At 39.8% G+C, this 23,984-nt stretch overlaps 1 protein-coding gene across 1 annotated transcript; it reads right to left on the bottom strand.

Moving 5' to 3' along the window:
- Nucleotides 1-494: 494 nt before the first annotated feature.
- slc8a2a (solute carrier family 8 member 2a) lies at nt 495-22,986 on the bottom strand. The gene is made up of 12 exons (XM_042432063.1): nt 22,828-22,986; nt 11,467-11,880; nt 10,591-10,728; nt 10,068-10,295; nt 9,702-9,980; nt 8,147-8,584; nt 7,579-7,940; nt 6,292-6,395; nt 4,857-4,969; nt 3,904-4,003; nt 2,219-2,491; nt 495-1,978 (listed from the first exon to the last, which is right to left on the bottom strand). Exons 2-12 carry the CDS (start codon nt 11,812-11,814, stop codon nt 1,602-1,604), a joined length of 2,760 nt encoding a protein of 919 aa, XP_042287997.1. The 5' UTR covers nt 11,815-11,880; nt 22,828-22,986; the 3' UTR covers nt 495-1,601.
- Nucleotides 22,987-23,984: the final 998 nt, after the last annotated feature.

Below are 23,984 nucleotides of genomic sequence, written 5' to 3' on the forward strand. Positions count from 1 at the left end.
TACAATAAATAACAATATATTTTGTCCATATCAGCTAATATACATTGAATTACAAATAGATTAAATTACACTATTGATAAATAAACAGATAAGACTTTAGGGGTGAATGAATCATCACTTTCAAACAGTCACACTAAATGGCAGATAGTAGGTACTGCAGCTCATTGAAATTCATTGCCGGTGTAATTCTTTGTCTATTATACATTTCAATATTGGGTCCATGTAGTGCATTTATGATCATTTTTATCAATACTTATAGTGAGATCAAATTCAGTTGGTGCAGTACATTATACTAAATCAGTGGTTCTCAAAGTGGGGTCCAGGGGCCCCCAGGGGTCCTTCAAAGGGTTGCAGGGGGTCCCCAGCAAAAAGGGGAATAATTTATTTTCACTATAAATCCATCCAGAAGTAACACATTGACATAATGTATGACTATTTTGGTCATCGGTTGCATACACTTTCTGTAATAAAACATCTAAAAGCTAAAATCTTATGAGATGGGGGACCCTGGGACAAAGATGGGGGTCCATGGTCTAATTTGTGTCAGTTCAGGGGTCCTTGACGTGAAAAAGAGAACCAGTGCACTAAACAATGCCCCGTATCACATAACTGAACAGAGATAAACAATTTTGCGATGCAATATTACAACAGCAGCTTATCTCTCAGTTTTTTATACCATGGCCGCAGAAAATACTTGCTTCTGATTGGCTGGAGAGGTTTCTTTCGAAATTGTACACCGGGAAAACTCAAACAGTTCCAGTCAACATTTTAACTATCATCCTAAATCTGCGCACAAAAATTTAAGGTAACCATAGCAACAGTATTTTTGCTTTGTGCTGTTATCAATTAACTCTAACTGGTCAAACAGACCTAACTATGGGTTATCCATACTTAGGTCCATGCTTAATGACAACAACAAACTTTAAAAAAATGAATGACAATTTGAACACAGCTTCTCTTTTTGCCTGTGACAAGTGGCCATGGTATAAGTGTGATGATACAGTCAGAGGTGTCCTGATAAACAAAACGACTCCACCGCAACAAGGCAAGGCAGAGTGGCGTTCCTCTATCAATGTTTTCATATATCAAAGCAGCTTGTCATGTATTATCACTTACATTGCTTGTCTGTATAAAAACAGCGGTCACTGATTATCTTACTCAATCACTAGGTTAGGCAGTCTACCTGATTCAAAAGCTTCTATACGCATGAGGAGAAGACCAAACTTGAAATCCAGTTTATGAGTCATCAGGCATCAAGCCATTATCAAGCAAAATCCAGAGACTTCACAGAGTACACGTTGACCATTTGCTCTCCTTTATCAAAAACAGTCACTGCATATTATTTAGTCCACTTATGTGAAAATGATCAATACTGTCACAATCAATTCTACTGACTGGAACTGTCACGCAATGGATGTGACGTACAGATTTGCATGTGAAAGTCTGTCTTTGATTACATTTTTTATGAACCATGGCAGCAGTTGTCAAGTGATGATAGGTCTGCTCAGCTGTATTTACTGTAACAGTACTGTCCAGGTGAATGTCCTGGTGATGTGTGTGTTTGTGATTGCGCAGTCATTACTCTCCCCAGCTGTGATTTCTCAGAAGCCTTGTATATGGCAGTAGGCCTCCAAGCTGGAGAAGAGGACGTAGAGAAACCAGAGACCAAAGAGAAGCAGTGACGTGAGGATTTTAGAGATCCGTGGGCCTCCCAGTTCGCCGCCTATGGACGGTCTCCGGCGTATCATCAACACTCCCATAGTGAAGAAGGCAAAAATGGTGAAGAGCGTGACGGAGAAGGCCAGTGAGCCGGGTTCCACACGGAAGACCTTACCTTTGACTTCCCAATATATTGCAGCTACAGACCAGGCCACCCCAATGCCTAGGAAGACATTAACCGCGTTGCTTCCTGTCACATTTCCCACAGATGCATCCGCATACTGGTCCTGAGTAGCAGCCACTTTACTGGCAAAGGTATCTGGGAAAAAAAGAGTTGGAAAATGAGGTCATTCAGTAGACATTGTTTTCAGTAGTTAAATCAAACAGATAACCTTTCAGTATTTATGAGCCTAGCTAAGACTTCCGCAATACATGAATCGACTTAAATATTGCTTTACAGTGTGTACCTCCCAGTTGAGGATATACTGTATATTGCATTTGATTTAACAAATAAAATCCAGACTCATTAGTAGACTCACTCATTCACTCACTCACTCACCAGGAAGTGAAGTCCCCAGAGCTACAAACACCACCGCAGTGACTGTGTCTCTCAGGCCTACTGTGCAGCCAAAATGGGAAGCAAGGTCCCCAATAATGGCTGTTAAGACACCGATGACAGAGATTGACACTATGAAGCACGCCCAGCCATTCCAGTACCCAGTGGGCGGGACACAAGCAAAAAGAACCTTCCAGAAAACGCAAAATATGTGCATGAAATAGTCGCAGCAGTTCGGCATTCGCTGCTCCTGTCCTTCCTCCTCATCTCCGTCACCTGTTTAAAAAGAATCACAAAGCAACAGAAAGCATGTCAGCATCCACAAGTGATGCAGTCACACTTTGGGCCAATCAGGAAAGAGCTGTCAAATTACAATGTAAACAAGAAACATTAAAATTGTAATAGACTGCAGCTATGCATTCAATTGTCCTGGCTTTATTATGCAGATTGACGGGTTTTCAGTCTTGTATCCTTGATCGCTTTTACATGTCACTTTAAAGGAATAGACATTTTTGGTAATACACTTAGTCACCTTTTTGGCAGAAGGATGAGAAGATCAATACCACTCTCATGTCTGTACAGTAAATATGAAACTACTGCAAGGTTAGCTTAGCATAGCATAAAGACTGGAAAAAGGGGGAAACAGTTAGCTTGGCTCTATCCAATGGTAAAAAAAATTCACCTGCCAGCACCTCTAAAGACCACTAATTAACACATTAACTCATTTGTTAACTGACAGGTAAGAGCCATGGATTCTGCTTGTTATTGCAGAATTAAAGAAATCATTTGACATTTTGGGAAATCTGGTTATTTGCTCTCTTGCCTGAGAGTTAGATGAGAAGATCAACACCATTCTTGTGTCTGTGTGGTTAATTAGTGAGCTTTAGAGGTGCTGGTAGGCAGATTCAGTTGGACAGAGCCCGGCTAGCTGTTTTTCCGTTTCCAGTCTTTAAACTCAGGCTGCAGACTTGCTTGAATGGCAAGAAAGCAAAATGGCGAACTACTCCTTTTGAGTTGGCAAAGCGCATGCTTCCTGTGAATGCCAAGTTAATGTTAGCTAGCACCAATTTGGATGAAATCCTTAAGGTTATATCCCTTCTCTATTCATTGTTAGTGAGATTGTCCATATCGGGAAATAAGTCTTGTTCATGGTTGGTCTGAGATATATATCTCACATTAGCGTACTGACATGAATTAACTACATGTTATGCATCCTTGGTCACTGTCCAGCTAATCAAACATGTAATACAAACCTCACTAGTTTATTTAATCAGTTGTAACCTTAAATTATAAATGGTTATTCCACTGCTCTGAGAATGGTTAATTTCATATCTTAACTTGAGTAAATGCAAAACATAGTTGACATTAATAAAATAAGCTTTCATTCAGTGAGCAAAAGCTTTGGAATTGATAATCAAAGCTGAAAAGTGAGCGAAGGGACTCTGAAAATGCCAAAATGCAGTGGTCAGATGCATAGTTGTAATAAGTTCTGGCAAAATCATCATTCATTATCCTGTGGATATCATCCCCAAACAAAATAGAGAAAGTGGAGATTCCAGGGATGTAGTTTTAAGATACAAATATCCCTCTGATCACTACTTTTCTTGATTTCACTAAAAGTACTGCAAAAAATACAATAATCAATATAAGAAGTACAAACAAAAGGTTCAAATATAATTGCTACTGACCTGCACTGACTGTGACTGCTTCAATAAACTGCTCTCTCCATGAGTGAGAGCCAATCACTACAGCCAGATTTGTGTCCTTCAGCAGTTTGTCCACAGTGCTCTGTTACAACAGATTAAATAGGTCAGTAATGAGATAAAGGCCATGATTCACATGAATGTACACAGAACAGATGACTTCACATCTCTGTCACTTCAGCCTCTCAGGATTTCCTTTCCACAATCACAAAAGGTTTATCATAAGTTTGTTTCATAGGTTAGTTGATGCAGACTGATCTCAGTGTGACTAAACAACAGCCCTGGCAAATATGAATATGACAGATATTCATACCCACAAAACTACTGGCTTCACCAGAACAAACTGACCTTAACATTACACACACAGCACACAATAATACAAACACATTGCCTCATTGCATCTTAAATCAAAATACAGGTGATGCATGAATGAGAAAGGACAGCTGTGAATATACAGTATTCTTGTAATCAGAAGAGTATAATGAGAGTTTAATGAGAAAATTAGATGAAACAAGTCTAATCAGTCCCATCACACACAGCATGCTGGCAGAAACTGTACCTGGTCCAGTACTCCATTGGGAGTCTGATGTGTGAGAGGGTGCCAAGTGGTCAAACAACTTTTCCACACTTACATAACACATGTTTTTGTATACAACAACTCAAATTTCTGTAGTGCTTATATTTGTCAAAGCTTTTAAAAGTAATATCACTCAAATAAGACGTTACATATTACATTCCCTGGTGCCACACGAATGTCAACTTACACAAACTATTCTCAGTTCTAATGCTGACAGTTTTGTATTTCACTTTAGATTTTTAATGAACAAAACCTAAAATATTGTGAGAAGGTCTATCCCTTGTATTCAGCAATATCTTTGTAGTGCACAGACTGGTTAGTTTATTGCTAGTGTAACGCCTTCTATCAGCCGCTCACACACCTTAAACTCACAGGACTCCTCTATGATGACCTCCAGTCTGCTGTGCTCTCCTAGAATGGGTTTGCCCATCTCAGAGATCCTCCTGGCATCTTCCTCCTCAGGGGTGGGGTTGCCTATATGGGAACACAGACAATATATATTAAGTAATAAATAAATTACAGCCAAATATATTTCATCATGTTTATAATTTATTGTGTCATTTACAAAACACACACACGTCCTGTACCTAAAGCCATGAGTACTGGCCCCGAACATAAAGCGTAAAGATGAAAAAAAACATCCCACACATTGCACACACTTTCAAAATGTAACATTTTAAAGGTGCTGTGTGAAGCATTTAGCTCCCATTACTTGGTGTATTTCCTGTTGAAACAGGGTGTTGGGATGGCAAAAAGGACATTTCTTTCCCTGTTGATTGTCCCAGGCAGATTTTTTTTCACAGACTCAAGGCCTTAAACCTGACCGTACCCATCCATAACTCAAAGTATATGATTGGCAGAGCTTGTTGGGGGTGCTACACAACCTGGGAAAATCAGCCATAATCCCAGTAAACCAATAAGAACTGGTGAAACCATGTTTATGCTCTTCTGTTAAACAAATACAAGCACAATACCAGGCACTGTTAAAGGAAAGTAGCAAAATCCTCTTTGCAACAGGAAGCAATAGGGTTTTTTGGAAGTTAAACTAACTTTGCAAAACACACTCACACTGGTTCATGATGTGAGACTAAAGCTACCACTTGTCTCATTTACAGCCTAAGTATGGGTTCAATTTGACAATTATACATTGGTATTTAAAATGCTGCACATTGCACCTTTAAACCCAAACCTATCTTACCCTGATTTAGCAGCAGTGCTGTGAAGAAAGAGAAAATGATTCAATACAACGGTATACTGGTAACACAGGTTAAACACTATTTCCAGGGCCTAATCCATCAGTTCAGCACAGTTCAGCATGCACACTGTTCCTCCACTGTTAACCTTAATTTCCACTCTTACTCAATGAAATAAATTATATTACAAACTGATATAGATGATTGTTCTTTCCTTCATTAAAAAGCACATATCCAATTCCCGCATCATCCTTTTGACACATTGAGGTTGCAGGGAACAGGCAATTCAAGGATACTAAATTCATAATTGGCTGCAGTGCCTGTGCTACAGTGAAACAGAGACAGCAGTGAATGACAGTGTGTAATCTTCGGTTACTGGCTCTGACGTAAGGAGCCCAGCATTCAGCCACCTGTGTTGCTGTTGTTAATGTTTTGATACTTGATCTTGGATATTGCTGCCATGTACTTTGAGTGTATGCTAACGTAAATGAGAAAGGAAATTGTTTTTCTTTCACTATCATCCCACACTGTATTCATCACTGTAATCATGAAAACACAGGTTCCTTATTTTAAAATGCTATTTATTAAATGAATCAGATTTACCTGAGAGTCCTCGCTTCAGCCATTTGGGATCCTCAAGCACAATGAAGAAGTTTTCCTGCTTCTCGTACTCCTCCACATTTATAATGCGCACTTGTAAGGTCTGACTGGAGATATGCAAGCATGCACGCACATATACACACACACAAACACAAACACAAAACAAAGATATTTTTTACTTCTATAACAAATAATTGATGGTAAATAAAATATGATGAATGACAAAGTGCATCAACACACAAAACCTCCACCACTTAAACATTTACATTTGCTCCACCGTCTAAATCACATCTCAATTGAAGTGACTTAAATAATTAATCACAATGGACCTTTAAATAATTCAGGCCTAAACATAGTGTTTTCTTGCGCCTCAGTGTGCCAAAGAAATACAGTAACGCTAAACTAAATGTCTTGTAACATACCAACACTCTGTTTGATCAATAATGTCTGTATAGTTAATTTGCAGGATACTTTGATGACTTGCTGACAACGTAGATAAACACTACACTATGATCACAGCAGAGTAAAATGAACATATTAAATAATATGGCTAACTACCCCATTAACTATCATTCACAAAATGTCCTACCCTTTACTATTGATGGGCCATGTTACGTAACTGGGTCTTTCACTAAGTGTACAATTAGTCCATGTGCAAACACAGCTTATATAACCTGAAATTTTAATGGGAAAAGGATCTGTCAGCTTACATGGGGTGACTCGAGGTTCCCACACCTGATCAGGGACGGGATTATCTTTGGGTGTCAAGTCGTCAGGTAATTCTGTCTAATGGGACCTCCTCCATCTGGAGTGGGTGACTGATGACCCATAGTAATCTTTCAGTGAGGTTTAGGTGCCCCTTTCCTTAAAGCACTAATGGGCTAATAAGTAGTATAAATATGAAACATTGAGACTGCTGTGTGTCTGTAACACTGGTTTGAAAAGACAGTAGTCTTAGTAGTTTTAATCATTGTCTCATGTGGTTTACAGACCATATTTCAGTTTGTCTACTATTTAACTCACAAAAGCTGGCCAAATTAGAAAATGTTGAAATGTTGTAAGATGCCTGTTCTGAACTGCAAGATAACAACCTACACTGCAGTTACAGTTTTATCTTCCTTCAAAATCTTCTGTGTTACAGGATATGTCTTGCAATATTCTATAGTTTTCTTGTTATCAACAAATCCCATCAGAACAGATCGATGTGTCAAGGTAACACATTCATCAGACTCTGTTGCTCCTACAGTCTTATTTTCCAGTCATTACCTCTGGTTGCTGACTGCACCTCACCTGGTCTGTTCATTGGTGAATTCCAGCTCCCCTCTGGTCTCCTCGTAGTCCACTCCAGCCTTGGCACTGCCATCCTCTGTATGGTATGGCACAGCAACGGTGCCCCTAGAGCCAGAGTTCCTCACCACTGTCACCATCAGCATGCCTGTGCTCTCACTCACCCGCAGCACACGCTGACCAAAGGTGAAGATGCCGGCATGGTCGTCATCCAAGATAGTGATGGTGGCAACCAGCGGCTCCACTAGTCTACCCTTGGGTGGAGTTCCTGTCCCCTCATTTCCACCCTCATCTAACCTCAGGTTCTGAAGACGCACAAAGAAGTGCTCGTCCTCCTCAAAGATGTCATCGTCCAAGATGCCCACCTAGAGAGTACAGAGCATTGGAGGGTCACTTTCTTCATGAATGCATAAGGCCAAACCATTTTTAATGCAGACACTTGAAACACAATACAACACTACTTTCAAAATGATTTTGGGGTCCCATTGATATTTAGTGGCAGTAAATGTCAATGACAATATTCACTTTTGTTGACTAAGATAACAACCTTTCCTCTTTTCCCCTTGCTCACCTTGATCTCTTTCCGGGTCTCCCCTGGCTTAAACACTAAGGTTCCCTCACTGAATTCATAGTCTGCTCCGGCATTAGCGGAACCATTTTCTGTACAGTAGTCCACATAGAAAGTGTTCTGGCCTGTGCCCCCCTCAAGGATCACCCAGAGGGTAAGGGTCCCACAGTTCTCAGTGCACTGGTACTGTGCACTTTCAAAACAAATATGAGAGCATGTGGCCATGTCCTCCTGGCTCCTGGTACCAGAGCGACGCGTGTGCTCAGCAGCATGTCTCCTTAATATGTTTCCAGCACCAATTATCATGCGTGTTGCCTGGACACGGTAGAAGGCACGGCTCTTCTTCTGATGAACCAGGGCAGAGTAGTTGGCCATCTCAATCAGCTGGTCAAGGTCTTTGTCTGGGTGTTTCTCCTTCAGGTCTTTCAGAATACGGACCACCTATCCAAGGAAGAAAATCAGTTGCACAATATATAGACAGAGCGACAATGGCTTGTTGATTAAGCAAGGAGTTGAAAAAAATATTTGCAACTATACTGATTATTGATTCATTGTATAAGTCATTTTTCAAGCAAAAATGTCACATTTGATGACTCCAGGTTCTCAAATGAGAGAATTTGTTGCTTTTCTTGGTCTTCCATTATATTAAATTGAATATTTTGGGTTTTGTACTGTTGGTTGGACAAAACAAGACATTTAATGAAGTCACCTTGTGTTCTGTGATATGCTGATGGTCATTTTTCACAGTTTTCGGATGTTTTATAGACTAAATGATTAATCAACTAATCAGAAATTAGTGGCATTTTAATCAATAATGAAAATAATCGCTAGTTGAAACCCTATGTAGAGACTCTCTCAAATGTTCTGTAAAAAGATGCTGTGCAAAACACAATCTGCTCCAAAGTTTACTCAGTACTGCACTTTACAACAAAAGTCACGACTACTACACAAGCTGTGTGTGAAGTAGGGTCCTGCAGAGGGTTTGGTCCAGAGGGAGTCCCCAGCAGAATGAGAACAAATAGCTTAGTTTATCATGACACAAATATTGGTGTTTCTTGAGACAAAACTTTTATGAAATGCAATTTGCCATTTGCCAATATTTCTCATGAAAAACTCTGGGAACTCCTACTGCTCAGCCCCCTACTGATCAACTTCCTGTAGTTAGGAGTCCTGCTGTCTGGACTCCTGCCATTCAGACTCCTGCTGGGATTGAGACCTACTAGCCTCAGGAAACCTGATTCCCCTTATATTCCCATTAAGTAGCTTCAAAGTCATGAGACCATTAGAACCACCAGTGGGCCTGACAGGGTAGAAGATGTGTAACTCCTGTCTTTCCCCTGCTTGTAGCTTTCTTTTTTTTCTCCAGCGTTTTAAAAATACTATAGAAATATGCTCTCTTCTTTAAGAGAAAACTAGATTCTCTTTACCCAAATTTGAGTGAAAAGAGATGTCAAACATAACAAAGAGAGAAAAAAAGCTTCACATGATTTCATACTGTACAGAGTTCAGTCTTGTAATGTGAGGCTAAAACAGCATTTCTCCCTGAGCAACACCTTACCTCATCTTTGTTCTGGTCTAGTTCATTGCCTGTCTGCACAGACACGGTCACACTGGAGGAGTTTCCAGGGCACGAACTGCCGTCTGAGAACTTTCCATCCATGATCACGTCAGTGCCTTTGGGTGCAAGGTCACCTTCCATTTCCACCACAATCCCGTGTCTCTTGTCAGCACGGTAGCGCTTGTGCATATATTTGTAGAAGAGTAGGCGACGGTCAGCGATCCAAGCCAAGATCACACACACAGGAAAGTAGAGCAGCGTCACTACAGCCTCCCACACCTGATACAGACAATGTGAGAGTTAAATGATTTACACACTTGATTTATTAGAAATACAGCCAAACATATACAGTGAGCAGAAACACACCTCTACAATCCCAGGTGAGATGACAGCCAGTATGAGGTAGAGCCAAATGTAGGCAAAAATACTCCAGAAAGCCGTAATAAAAAACACACGCAGGTGTTTAATCTTGCGAGACTCTCCGTCAGGGATCACCCACACACAAATACCAATTATGACAAACATATTGAAGGCAGCGCTGCCCACTATGGTGCCTGGGCCGAGCTCCCCCGCATTAAAGTTGTGTCCACACACCTGTCAAAGTGAAACATTTAAGAGACAAAAAAGACAGAAGGAACAAACATCACAAACCTTTTTTTAATGCTAACTGGAACTGAGTTAAATTTAAAATAAACAAATAACCTAAAATAATCTTTAATAACCAAATAAAATATCCTGAATAGTCCCAGATTTTTGTGACATTCTAAAACCCAAATGCATGTTTTAAGAATGTAAAATTTAAGACAATTTCAGACTTTGTAAAGGTATGTATTCACAGTGATTTTTTTTGTATCAAGGTGCAGTTAAAAGGATGTGAAATGCTGTGTACCTCAATAACAGAAAGCAGGATCTCAGGTGCCGAGGAGCCCAGGGCCATGAGTGTGAGGTTGGACACAGTCTCGTTCCAGATTCGCACCGTTGTTACCGTCGTTTCACCGTTGGGTTTGGTGATTGTTACCTCTTTCTCCTACATGGACAGATGTTTGTGAAAATGTCAAAGATGCTGTTACCACCTAATCAATCTCACAGTGTAACATTCAAAATATATTAAAAAAACATTTCATAAATGTTTAGAAGCTTCGATCTGATTCTACATCACATAATTACAGTTTTATTGGTTGTAATTCAAAGCATTTCATGTGGATAAACGACAAATTCTGCCCGACTAGAAATACACGCTACTTGTGGAGAATCCAGGAGCTGTGGATTACATATGATATTCCAAAAAGGACAATAAGGGTGTGGGAATAAAGTTGGGATAGTTCTGTCAGCATCTAATTTTTTCCAAGGCGTCAATGCAGAGAACCAAATTCTGAGTAAAGACTGACAAAAGCTGTTAGCTGCTTCAAACACAGTGAGCAGGATGCTGATATTGGGATTGCTAAAGCTAAAGCTAAAGTGATGCTACAACTTAAACCAAAGTTAAAGTTGGTTTCCATTTTTATTTTATAAAACCTTTCAGATATTATTGTATTTCTAATCTTACACATTTCACTTTAATATTCAGTTTACAGTAAGTATAATCCAATATGATAAGATATGTATTTTATAGTTTGGTGGTTGGTATAATGGCACATTAGACAGTCAGAAACAGAGAGTAGAATGGGACCAAAGCGCTGATCATTATTGACAAAGTAAGAATGTAGCAGAAGAATTCCTGAGTGCATTTCATTTCATAAACTGTAACTATGAAGTTCAATAATACCTGAGAGGTGATGACTTCTATAGATGCCATGAAGCGGTCTGCAATGATGGACACACCCAGGAACATGTACATGAGACAGAGGAAGTAGACCAGAGCCCTCCCTGTCTGCTCCCCCAGTGGAGGGTTGAGTGGCAACCACACTGGCAGCAGGATGCCAGGTCTACACACCACTTTGTCCGTACATGTCCGCTTGCCAGACGCTGTAGTGTTACCAGAGGGCGGGGGCTGATCGGGGCTAGACGCTCGCTCCACTACCTGGGGCCTGAAGGAGGTGCAGGGGTGAGACAGGAGGAGGAGGGAGAGGAAGAGGAAAGGGAGTGTGGAAGTGTGAAAGGGGAAGGGTCCCATGATATCCCTGAGTCAGGAGGGGTGTGGGGGGGTCACTGGGGGGAGCTGCTGGGTCAGAAGACTCTCCTGGAGAAACAGAGGAAGGTGCATTTAAGAAAAACATACAATAGGGGGCAACAGATTTACAGCACATACGTGTTAGTTTAGCTTTTGATAAGCGTTCTAAATGAAAACTAAGTACAATTAGATGTTTTATCAGTTGTGATACTGGTTTAAAAAGAAACGCATGAGAGAAGCAGTGAAGTCCACTATCAGTGCTAGAAGTCGATAATGATGTAACCATGTGTTTGATCAGATGTGCCTCACATTCCAAGATTTTATTAAGTTTTTTTACATTACACTTCATAATTTATTGTAAGAACAGTTTCATGTGATCAAAAATGCCCCTATGATAAAAACAGAAATATCACTTTCTTGCCGAGAGTTAAATGAGAAGTTTGTAACCACTCTCATATTTGTCTGTTCAGTATGTCACTGATATGCCAGCAACTGGTTAGCTTAGCTTAACATAAAGACTGGAAACAGGGGGAAACAGTTTTTGGCGGAATCGGTCACCTTGTTCATCTGTGTCCCCGTTTTAAGTCTTTATACTAAGCTAACCAGTTGCTGGCTCCAACTTACTAGTAACTATTCCTATCACATACTGTATGTACAAATGGAAATTACATAACATTAATATGTGTAAGGGTTTCAGACACTCATCTTAGCCTCTGTTAGAGGCTACTGTAATCATTTAGCTAAGAGACCCATTTAATTGCAGATTTTCCAAGAACCAACATGAAATGTAACAATGCCCAAAAAGGGATAAATTCTTACACTTTCATGAGCTCACCTTTTGTGTAAAAATTCACAAAAAAACATTAGGACACTGGTGGTAAAACAGTTCTGCACACAGTGATAAAGTGAGTGATGAAGAGTGAAATATAAAGTGAAATTCTCACTTGAGGCACCATCTCGTCATCCTGTAAAACTAAAATCTAAACCTACTACACCAGTTCCATGAATAATTTGAGTATTACATGTGCATTTCTATCACTTGCCAAAAGTCGTGTTCCCTTCCTACGTCCTCCAACCCAGCAAGTGATGATGAGTCTGCACTGACTAATGCACACACCCGCTCATACTGTTTCAGGGTTCTCTCTTAGGACTGTCCTGCACAGTAAAATGGTAAATGATAGATGGTAAATGCAGGTTGCTTTGTTGTTTTTTTACAATAGCCACCAATACAAAGGCTTCTTACAGCATATCCAAATGACCTCTGATAAGCTAAAGCCAGGTTGTTAAGTCATACAGCTCCATTGGTTATCATTCTTTTGTGGTAAGAATAACTAAGCACTCAGACAGTCTTCTTCTGCCTGCAGCTCTGTGTCAAACTTAGAGACTGAAAAGTCTCCTGAGAATCAGTTACTATTGGACCCGATGGACAGTTGTCAGAAAATGTTGACATGATACCTAAAAAAATGATAAAAGCATTTGGTAAATATTCTAATTCACCTAATATGAAGAATCATTAATCACTGCAATTAATGAGCTACTTTTTTATTATCCTCATCATTGTCACTTAGACTAACATTAACCTGTCACTGTCTTCCTTGACACCCATCACTATTAAGCTGCATAGGTAACCCTTGCGTGTGCTACCATGACTTATTTATTGGCTATTACAGGTCTTATGACTAATCACTACTGCTTTCAAATACCAGTCTAACATTGCTCCCTATCAAGACAATCATTTTTTGACATAATTCCATACTGTGATACAATGACTTTAAAAATCACCTAATTACTAACCACAGCCAAGAGAGTTCATAGTAACTGAACAGTGTAGATACTTAAATTTATAAAGTATTATCATGATATTTTTGAAAAGTAAGAGTTATATTAGAGCACTTAATAGTGTGTGTTTTGGATTAAAGAGAGCTTAATAAATTAGGCAGTAAGGCCGTTTACAGTGTGAGCTCATCTGGGGATGTATGGGTGTGAGTACAGCACAGTGGTAAAAAGCTTTCGGGCTCTAACCTCCTGGGCCTGCCGCCTCCACTCCCCCTCCACAGGTGACACTGCACTATTGTGCATTGTGAGTTGAAACAGATACTGGGGTGCTGCATCTTTGATGCAGCCGGAGCTCTGCCAGCTCATTATGGAGTTGTGATTCAGAAACACAGCCCAGAGGGCCACCGCATCGCATTTCACTTTCCAAGGCCTGCTATGGTTACCACGACCTCAGACAGAGGGCCACCTTATACCAACGGGTGCTGAGGGGGGGAGGAACACCAAAAATAACTTCCTCAATGTTCATATTTGGAAAACAATAGTCCACAAGTAACAAAGTTATGGGCACTGATAAAAGTAACAAAAACATCTCATTTTAAAATCAATTCTTATTTGATGGTCATAATTCCAGTATTGGTGGGTCCTACTGACAGAGCAGCCTTGTTTTTACCATGGTGGTCAACATCGTCACATGAAACCAGCAATATGCATTTAATACACACAGACAAATACTCAACACACCACTTAAACAAAAAAGCATTCTCTAACTGCATGTATTATCTTGGAAAGAGTCTCACACCTGTGGGACACGCTTAAGATCCAAATGCAGATTTCATCTATGTGGTGTATTTTTCTTGCAGATGATCTGTAGAATGGAGCAGAGCCACAAAGGGCAATACATGAGAACTAGCTAATCAAGAAGCCAGTGCTGGAAGAGCTGGATGCATAATTGATCGATGCATTCACCTAAATATAGAAGGATATCGCTTCCTTTCATGTCACCTATAAGCAGCTCTGTAAACATCATTCAGGAGAGGAGCCTGATGGATTTATCAGCCAGACATAGTTGAGGGAGATAAATTGTCAGATTACTGCCACTCCATGCCCAGACAGATCAGGACTTTCTCTGCAGTGTCACTGATTCAAGTCTACTGATTGTGCTTCAGAAATAACCAAGAACTTCAATGTGTCACTGCTGCTTTAAAGAATGATCTTATGAAACTATACAGTATACATTCATGTAAAAAGTTGAGGGTCGCTAACTGATGAAGCACAAAAATATCTCACACTCTCTTCTTACAAGTCTTTCTTGTGCATGTTGGACGGGGGTCGTGGGGGCGTTGACAAGTCCGTGGTCTCCATTGCCTCTTAGTGCACAGGAACAGTGAACTGGCTGACAGCTCATCTCCCCTTACTGGCTCTGACACGGCCACTATCCATCAGCACCGCCGATAAGTGATTGCCTGGGATTATCTTACACTGATAGCAGTGCCAGCAAAAAAGCGAGTTAGCACCTTTAACAGTTTAATATTTCCCGCCTGTAGCCTGACAGTGGGGTACTGTTTTGATGAGCCAAGCAACTTTTAACAAGCAGAGATTAATATTTCAGGGATCAATAATATGACATAAATGGACTGTTATTTAGAATTGACCTCTGAAGCACAAAACAAGAAGAGTTTGTGAGTCGCTTTTGGGGTCTCCAGCGTCTTTTTTTTACTACTGGTAATCCCACTTCAACTCCAATGAACCAGTGGATCACATCTGCTCAAGCAGTTCAGTTTACCTGTTTACCAATAGATCATCCATCACTGTCAAATCAGGTAACAAGTACTGTACAATGAATATTTGCATGAAAAGTAATTATCACCTAGAAAACTAGTGTAATCTGGGCATGCAGCTCAGTCTTTTTGTGATTGAATCTACTTGGTCAAATTTGTAAAAATACTTAAAGTAATAAGTATTGTTCTGTCCAAAAAACTCCATAGACAGTTCATGAATTCAGTCCAATACACAAACATTTTTTGTATGAAAACTTAACCTCATTATGCCTTAGCAGTGCATTCAGAAGTCTGGACTTAAAGTGTGTCTGTGTTAACACACAGTCTTCCTCAATCACCAATACATCACTGCATTGACCACGTAGCTTGAACGTCAACCTGTATGCAACTTGACAAGATCACCTCTCCAGCATGTAAACCCTACGCACAGATAAACCAATAACATACTGTGTATCAGTTTCACAGCCAGCCAATTAAAGCCTGTGTTTGTACTTAATCTAAAACACTTTAGTTATTCAGTAAAGCCTCGCTAAAATTCAGAGAGCACAAGGTCACACTCATTAGTATAGCATTACTGCAGCTTTCTACCAACTAAAATGTTCATTTATGCATCACACCAGGGACTCCAGCGGCATTCACAGCCTCGTTTCAAATGGCTTCTACCAAAGATGTCATCTAAGAAAATATAACCCAATGTATGCTAAAAAATCAACATCTGCCAACATGTGTCATTTAGAGGTGAAGCTAAAACCCAAAGTCAGCAATCACCAGAGCCAACACCCCTGATCAATTAAGAATCAGACTGACTTTGTAGGCAACCTGAAACAGCTACATCACTTCATTTATTTGTAGGACATACATATATGTAAAAAACATGTAAAAACTTACCCACAAATACAAAAGACCCATTCTGAGGGTAATATCTGGCTTTTTATTTACTAAATGCTCCACTGTGTCGGTTGCTAACTTAGCCTGTCATTTGGTGCTGGTCAGGTAATGTACAGTGGGTTGATCAGATCTTTTTTGATGAAAACAGCTGCTGCTGGAAACAACACTGATGAGAGAGCTGAGAGTCAATCAAAACAGTGAAGTTGTAAAACCGAAACAATGAGCTTGAAAGCATTCTGCCATTGATTTTCATTCCAGAGACAGACAGCCTCGGCCTTCATTTCAAATTCAAGTAGATTCCTTTAAATATATATAGGCCTACTATATATACTGCAAATGCCCTAAAGACTTTTAAATAAAATATTCTTTCTATCAAATAAAGAAATACTTCTGTTACTGTTGTTCATGTTAACTAGTTCTGTTTCTGTCACTGTTTGTTCTGAAACTGTTTGTTCTCCCTTTGTCTCTATGTATCTAAAGTGTCCAATGTTGTATGATGCTAAGATGCTATTGGATGTTCTGAAAGCATTTAGATGGCTGGACAGAAAGACTTCAGGCTCAGGTTGTGGAGCATCTGTTGGAAATAATCAGATTTCTTTACCCTTGATGATCTTATGAATTCCAGCTCCAAGCAGTTTTCCCTCCAGATGATTCAGTCTTAGATTTGAGCATTACAGTATAAAACACACACATTAATGCACAACGGCATCCGTTCAAGTTACACACAAATCGTGGCAGTTAGACTATCTCTCTCTGTTTACACTTAAAGTAAAGAAAGGAAAGAGATCCGTCCCTTTAATAAGTAACACAGGGCTTTGGCTTGTTGCTATGGGCCTGTAAATGAACCAGATGAATCAGAGTGTAAGATAATCCACCTGGCCACACAGACACAGACACACAGACTGATAAAGAATGGGTCAAACCACTAATGTGGCATTAAAGGTTTTGTTTACATTTCTCACTTTGAATAACACTAGATCGTTACCTTATGGAACACAGCTGAACTCAAACACAACCACCGTTCCCAAATTCCCCATGTTCATATTTTGTTGTTGAAATTCTGTTTTATTATGTTTTGCTCATTAAAATAACAACATATGTCATTTGAATGCATCCTGTTTACATAGTTATGGGCCCTGATTCTTAGTCGTAAAGGGAGAGCAGATGCTAACTAGGGTTTGTTAAAGAGTTATCTAGTTGTTTTCATTATGTGATGACATTTTCCACAGAGTAAAGTCTCTGCAAATGTTTAAACGAGTTTAAAACATTTCACAAACTCAAGTTTAGTCATGTTAGTCACTGGATACAGAACTTAATGCAAGAATGCACTTAAATTTTGACAGAGTGAAGAAACAGATGCATGCACACAAGTTAATAGACTTCTACTATGAATCAAAATACACAAAAGGAGCTGCAGTATTTAAGACACAGCAGTACTAAAATATGAGTCTTGCAGGTAAAACATGAGACTCATATAGCTGTTTAGTTTAGTGTGAGGCGGCTGCTCTGAAGGTGCGCTTGATTTGACTGTAACTGCAGTAACCAGGCGGAGATAAGCCTCCTGAATTCACAACCAAATGCTGTCACAACTTTTATTTGCAATGTCCACCGCAGCCTCCACGATCATTGACCAGGAAAGAGGCAGAAAAAAGGCACATAGAGGCATGAGGGGGAGCACACAGTTAAAGCACCCCAAATAACAATCACTCTGACAAAACACTCAATACAGAGTGAAAAACAAGAGACATCCGCACAGTGAAACAGATGAAAGAGCAGGGGGAGATAACAGATAATTAGAATAGTTATAATTAGAATAAAAAGTTCTCTTTCTCTCTTTCTCAAACTTCAGCATTTGCAGTTGTCTCTCAAAGCGCTTTAACGTATCTCTGTGCTGAGTGAAGTCACTCAGTGTATAAATTAACTACACTGGCTCAATCAGTACCCAAGAGGAATTAATTGGTTTTTGAGAGGTCTGTGTAAACGCAGCAGGGGAAAGATAACCCAAGTCGTGCACAGACTCTGTTTCCTCTATGTTCACTGGGTCAAAATTACCATCAATCTGGACAGCAGCAGTGCAAGCTCGGCTGAGCACAAGGCTTAGTTTACAGCACGGCGGGCACGCTGCCACGCTGTTCAGTTCCTTGCGTATGGTGATCTACTTTCAGCTACCATAGTTCATGCACAGCTCAGTTCCTCTGTCCTCGTTATGCCCAGCCCAATGATGAATTTAGGATGTCTATCTACTGTAACTGTCTTCAAGGATTTGTCTGTGTGAATTTTACTTTTTTTTGTGGAAAACTTTGCCCTTTGTATATAACACTTACTAAACTCTGCAAAGAAGAGTTCACACTGTCCTGTGATGTCAAAAAGTGAAAAATGTGACTGTACTGACAGTACTAAGGATTCTGTGGATAAAAAAAGAACACCTTCTTGTTAGCTGCTTGTGCTGCCATAATACAAAGCTCATGTGGACCGAGAAGAGCAGAAAAGGGACATGATGCCATCAAATTAAAAATCATCCCATTTCAAACTGTTTTTTTTTTAAACAAAGTAACTCAGTTAGAGGTGAAGTTGATAACCAACTGCTATCTTTTTAAACACACTATATAGCCCAACAAGGGCCCATACCCTCACAATCTCCTATCATGGTATATGGAATTTCATACTGCAATATCAATATAATTGTGATCTACAGAAGTAAGTATCCTGGAAACTCAGTGAAGAAACTATTAATGAGTATAATAATAATAAAGGAATATCTATTTTTGGCTGATCTAGCAAATTAAATACCTGGCAAATCAGTGTTCCTTGTCGCAAAAATCATATAAAAATCCACATTTCCATTTAGCAATGCTGATAAATTTTCCTAATCTCATGTTATATATAATATATACCTTACTCCATACATCCAGGGTTAACCATGAATTGTGTACTGTGAAATTTCAGAAGAGACTGGAGACCTCAGGGGTGATTAGGGAGTTCAAAATCTTTCTTCTTCCCTTATCAGCTTGACTCTAAGGTAAACAATCCACCAATTTCGTCTCTCGTTTCTGTCCCTTGAGTCACTCTGCCTCTGCTAAAAACATTACACACACTTCCGTTTCCTATAAGATCTCTATGTGTGTGTGTGTGTGTGTGCCTCAGGTGGGCTTACTGTAAAGGAAGAGGCAGGTGGACAGAGAGAGAGAGGCCGCATGGGGCCGGAGGTGAGTAGGACAGAAAGGGGTTGGTAGACAAACGACTGACAGCCAGCAGACAGCAGCTCCTGAGGTTTCCATTACCTGAGACACTCTGCCCAGTCACTGGCGGCCCTGTCACCTTAGAAGGAACAGCATTCTCAACTTCAGAATGAACCCAGACAAGGACACCAGCTATGCAATATTCAGAATACTGTCAGAAACAGCAATAACAGGCAGAATATAAGTGCGTGTACTGCTGGCTGTGAGGAGCAATATGACTGTCACGACTTGACCCCAACGAGCAATCACTCATCTATAAGAAGCTTTTTTTCCGATGTGACTCATTGAGGAGAATATATCTAGGCTACTTATTAGCCAGTCTAAGGTAACATATTGCCTACCTCAAGAATAACACAAATGACGCCAATGGAAAGTTAACACACCACAACACAACATTTACATTTTTTTTTTTTTTTTTTTTTTAGCATTTCAGATGCACATGTAGTGGTGCCTTTTATTCCTCACCATGAGCGCCTGAATTCAGGGCAACAATCTAGTTTAGAACAACAAAATGTTAACAAAATGTGCAGAGGCAGCCAGTGGGCCTGAACACACAATAGACTGGGGAGTCAATGAAAACAAAACAGACTCCCACAGGCACTGACTCTCCTTTCCCAATCGCTCACATGCATACACACACACACACATACACACACATACATTCACAGAGAGACTGGTAAATACTATCCGTTACAGCACGTACACTGCTGTAACCTAAAGCGGTGTTATGATTGTTAGACAAGGTAAAATAAGCAGAAATGAAACTCAACTGTGACTGACAGCTGTGACGTAGATCTACATTATTTCTCTGATCCTGTTGCAGGAGCTTTTGGCATTCATAAATCAAAAATACTGGCATTATCCATCAATACCAAAATGAGATAGAGTAATCTAATTCACTCAGGGTAAAGAAGAGCCATATATAGGTCTTGACTTGCCCCAATCGAGGGGATGAAAAGGTTTCAATAGGGGAGTCTGATCAACTATTCAGTTTTAGCGATTGATCGAAGGGGAAACGTGAGAGAAACGTGAGGTGTAGTATAGCCCTTTGTCCTGTGGCACCTGCGATGGCGCGCATATCGGTGCCTGTATACAATGCTGCAGCATTGGTTTACTTGAGCCGTCACATACGTGGGGGGGAGGTTGCATTTCAGGATGAGTGTCAGTGAGCTTTAGTGGTGGAGTGCTTGGATTTAGCTTCGGGAACGCTAACGCATTTTGTCTTCTTGGGTGCTTAGACGTCACCTAAGATAAGACGGTCCTATAAGACAAAAACTGTACACTGCAAAAAAACCTGTAAAGAGGCTTATTATATTATTTTCACAATTGATTGATTCCCTGTTTTGTTTTTTTTTATTCTCCATAAAATGTCAATTTGTGAAAAAATTCCCAAAGGCCAAGGTGACATTTACATTTTCAACAATCCAAAACCCAAACATGCTGAATTTACAATGAAAAAAAAAAGAAGAAGAAGAAGGGAGATCACATCTGAGAAGCTGAAGAAGCTGAGAAGCAAAAGTTTGGCATTTTTGTTTAAAAAGTGATTTGAAAGATTAATCAGTTATCAAAATAGTTGCCGATTTATTTTCTATCATTTCAGTTCAAAATGCTTTATTCATCCCTCAAGGGGCAATGTGAGGCAAGCAAGTTTGCAAACAAAGTACACATATACGTTTCATTCACACACACACACACACACACACATACTGTGGCTGTTCACATACTATGGCTCCAGCCTAAATCCAAACTTCCCTCTGTTTGTTTTATGTATAGGTAATCTAAAACACATTCATGGTGACATTAGGTTAGCGTATGTAATGTATGTAAATGAATGTTTCTCATTTATTTTCTGTTGACCAACTAATCAATGAATCGGCCAATCATTTCAGCTCTACTAGATCAGCTAAAAGCCAAAAAACAAGTTTTGTCTTAATACAACAAACACTTTTGTTATTATTGTGTTTAATTATCTCTAATACTATCTGCTACTTGTTCTGTGGTGCTGAAATGAGCCAGACTTCATTATAATCCATTCTTAAACTCTCCAGACATGATGGATAAAGACATTTTTATGACATATGAGGAACACAGTATGCTAGAGAGGCATGCATAAATTTAAAAACTAGAGTAGTGATCATTGTGCTTTTTTTGGATGCGTATCTAAAAAGTGATATATAAGCAATATCATGTGTGTAATCAAATATAATGGATTGGCACTGGGGGGTGTATCTGCAGTCAACGCCTCCTGTCAACCAACCCTTATCATGCTTGTGGGCAGCCAGTACTGACGTGGACACAAGAGATGGGCCAGCGGGACTCTGTATGTGGTGCTGCCAATCTGCTAAATGAATGATGCTTTTATGTCAGTTAAATGTCAGCTCTGAAGTTCAGCCCTTATCAGAAAATGTCAGAGAGAAAGCAGAGTGATGTTTCAGAAGAAAATTGATGGAGCCTTCTAAGTGTCCAGCAGTAGCACGCACACACACACACACACACACACACACCAGTACACACTTCTTAAAACATCCTTGACTTAAAAGTGGAAGTCAAAGGAAACAATCAGAAAAAGCTGTCGTCAAACAAAATAACCAGTTTGAATTGAGGCATACACACATGTGCTGTGCAGCAGTTTTGTCCAGCATCAACCAAACGTTACATGGCGTGCTATCATCTAGCCTCTATACTGTAGCTCTCTGCTGCCAGTGGTGAGCCACATGAGAAATATTCCAACTGTGCAGGTAAACTGAAACATAGACTACATAGTGAAGATTTGGCAGAAATGTCCTGCCATGTCACATTTCAGCCGGCTGTGCCAGTGAACAGTATACGTTTACTTTTATAATGTAGAGTATTATTTGTGGCCAAAAAATACATGCTATGAGGGGTTTCACAGGTCAATAGCAATATTTTTTTATAAATTACTAATATTTTAGTTATTAATTATCAGACACTTATTTTGTGTTTTGGTCACTTGTACTGTCCACATACTTACAATAGACACTTCCTTTCTGAGCCAATAATAACTTCACACTTCCTCCTACAGGATTCTCTCAATGTCTTTTCATGTAGAGGTTCCTATATCCACATTTAACTCTTTCTTTATGGAAAACTTCAAATAACCCGCTGCACTGCCTAACGTCAGACATTTAAGTCATTAAGTTAAGGTATGAAGGCGTGGTTACCTTCTTGCTACCTGTTTAGCTCAATATCGTAATTAATAGTTTGTTATCAATCAAAACTACAGATGGGTCACGAGGGCGTAGCCTTTCGCTGTCTCCTAAAATGTGAGTTTATACCCGCCGCACCTGTTCATGATCCTTCCCTTCGTCTCTTACCTTCTGCTTTATGGCACAGCTCCACCAAAGCCTGGCATTGCTTCTGAAAGTCTGGAAACACACGCCTGGTAAAACTATCCCGGTCTCGACACACAGCTGAACTCAGAGAGTGAACTTTCCCATTAACTCACATTGCCGTTAACTCGCGGTGGTGATGCTGCGAGCCCACGCTGCTTGTGACGTGCTGCCTTCATGGTCTCCTCCTCCCAATTCTCCCTGCTTTGGATATTGAGGGAAGTTGGAAACACGATTCGTTGTGGTCGGAAATAATAACAAAAATATGTGTGTGGTGCTCCTTGAATATCATACGAAATCAAACGTCAAGAGCTATTTTTTTTCTTCCTGCAGCAAGATGAGATTTGATACTTCATTTAAAAACTTCTATTCCGAGTTGTTTTCGATAGCACCTGAAGGCAGCATATGAAAGGGAAACTGCGCAACTGCAAACAGATCATTGTGGTAGGTGAAGCAAAGAGTACAGAAGCACAATGCATCAAAGCATCAATGTAAGTTCTTTGGGTGAAATGCTTCACCTGCTCTTTGTAAATCGTGTGTGAAGCTGCCACTGTCGTTACTGAACCAGTGCTGGAATATTTACAATGTATGAAGGAGCAGACTGACGCTACAGTATGGAGAGGACTGATACAGTTAGTCTGAATTTTACAAGTAGGTTATGGCTACTATTTGATTAGCTACTGTATATTAGGATAATCAGTGGTGGAAAATAACTAAGTACACTTACTCAAGTACTAGCCTATTAAGTATAATTCTGAGATATTTGTACTTTACTTGAGTATTCCCATGTGATGCTACTTTATACTTCCACTCCACTACATTTCAGAGGGAAATATTGTACTTTCTACTCCACTACATTTATTTAACAGCTTTAGTTGCTTCTCAGATGAAATTTGACACAATGGATAATATAACAAGCTTTTAAAATACAACACATTGTTAAAGATGAAACCAGTGGTTTCCAACCTTTTTGGCTTTTGACGTCTTACAAAAAGCAGTGTGTAGTCGGGGTCACATTTCACATGTCTATGAGTTGTTAACAGCTCCACCAAATAGTGATTTTTCCCTCTAAACTTCTCACATGCTTTCATTTCAATAAATGTTCAAATGATCCAATATTTCAGCAAAAATCAAAGATTAGA

Source organism: Thunnus maccoyii, chromosome 13 (genome assembly GCF_910596095.1).
Source record: "Thunnus maccoyii chromosome 13, fThuMac1.1, whole genome shotgun sequence".
Taxonomy (NCBI): domain Eukaryota; kingdom Metazoa; phylum Chordata; class Actinopteri; order Scombriformes; family Scombridae; genus Thunnus; species Thunnus maccoyii.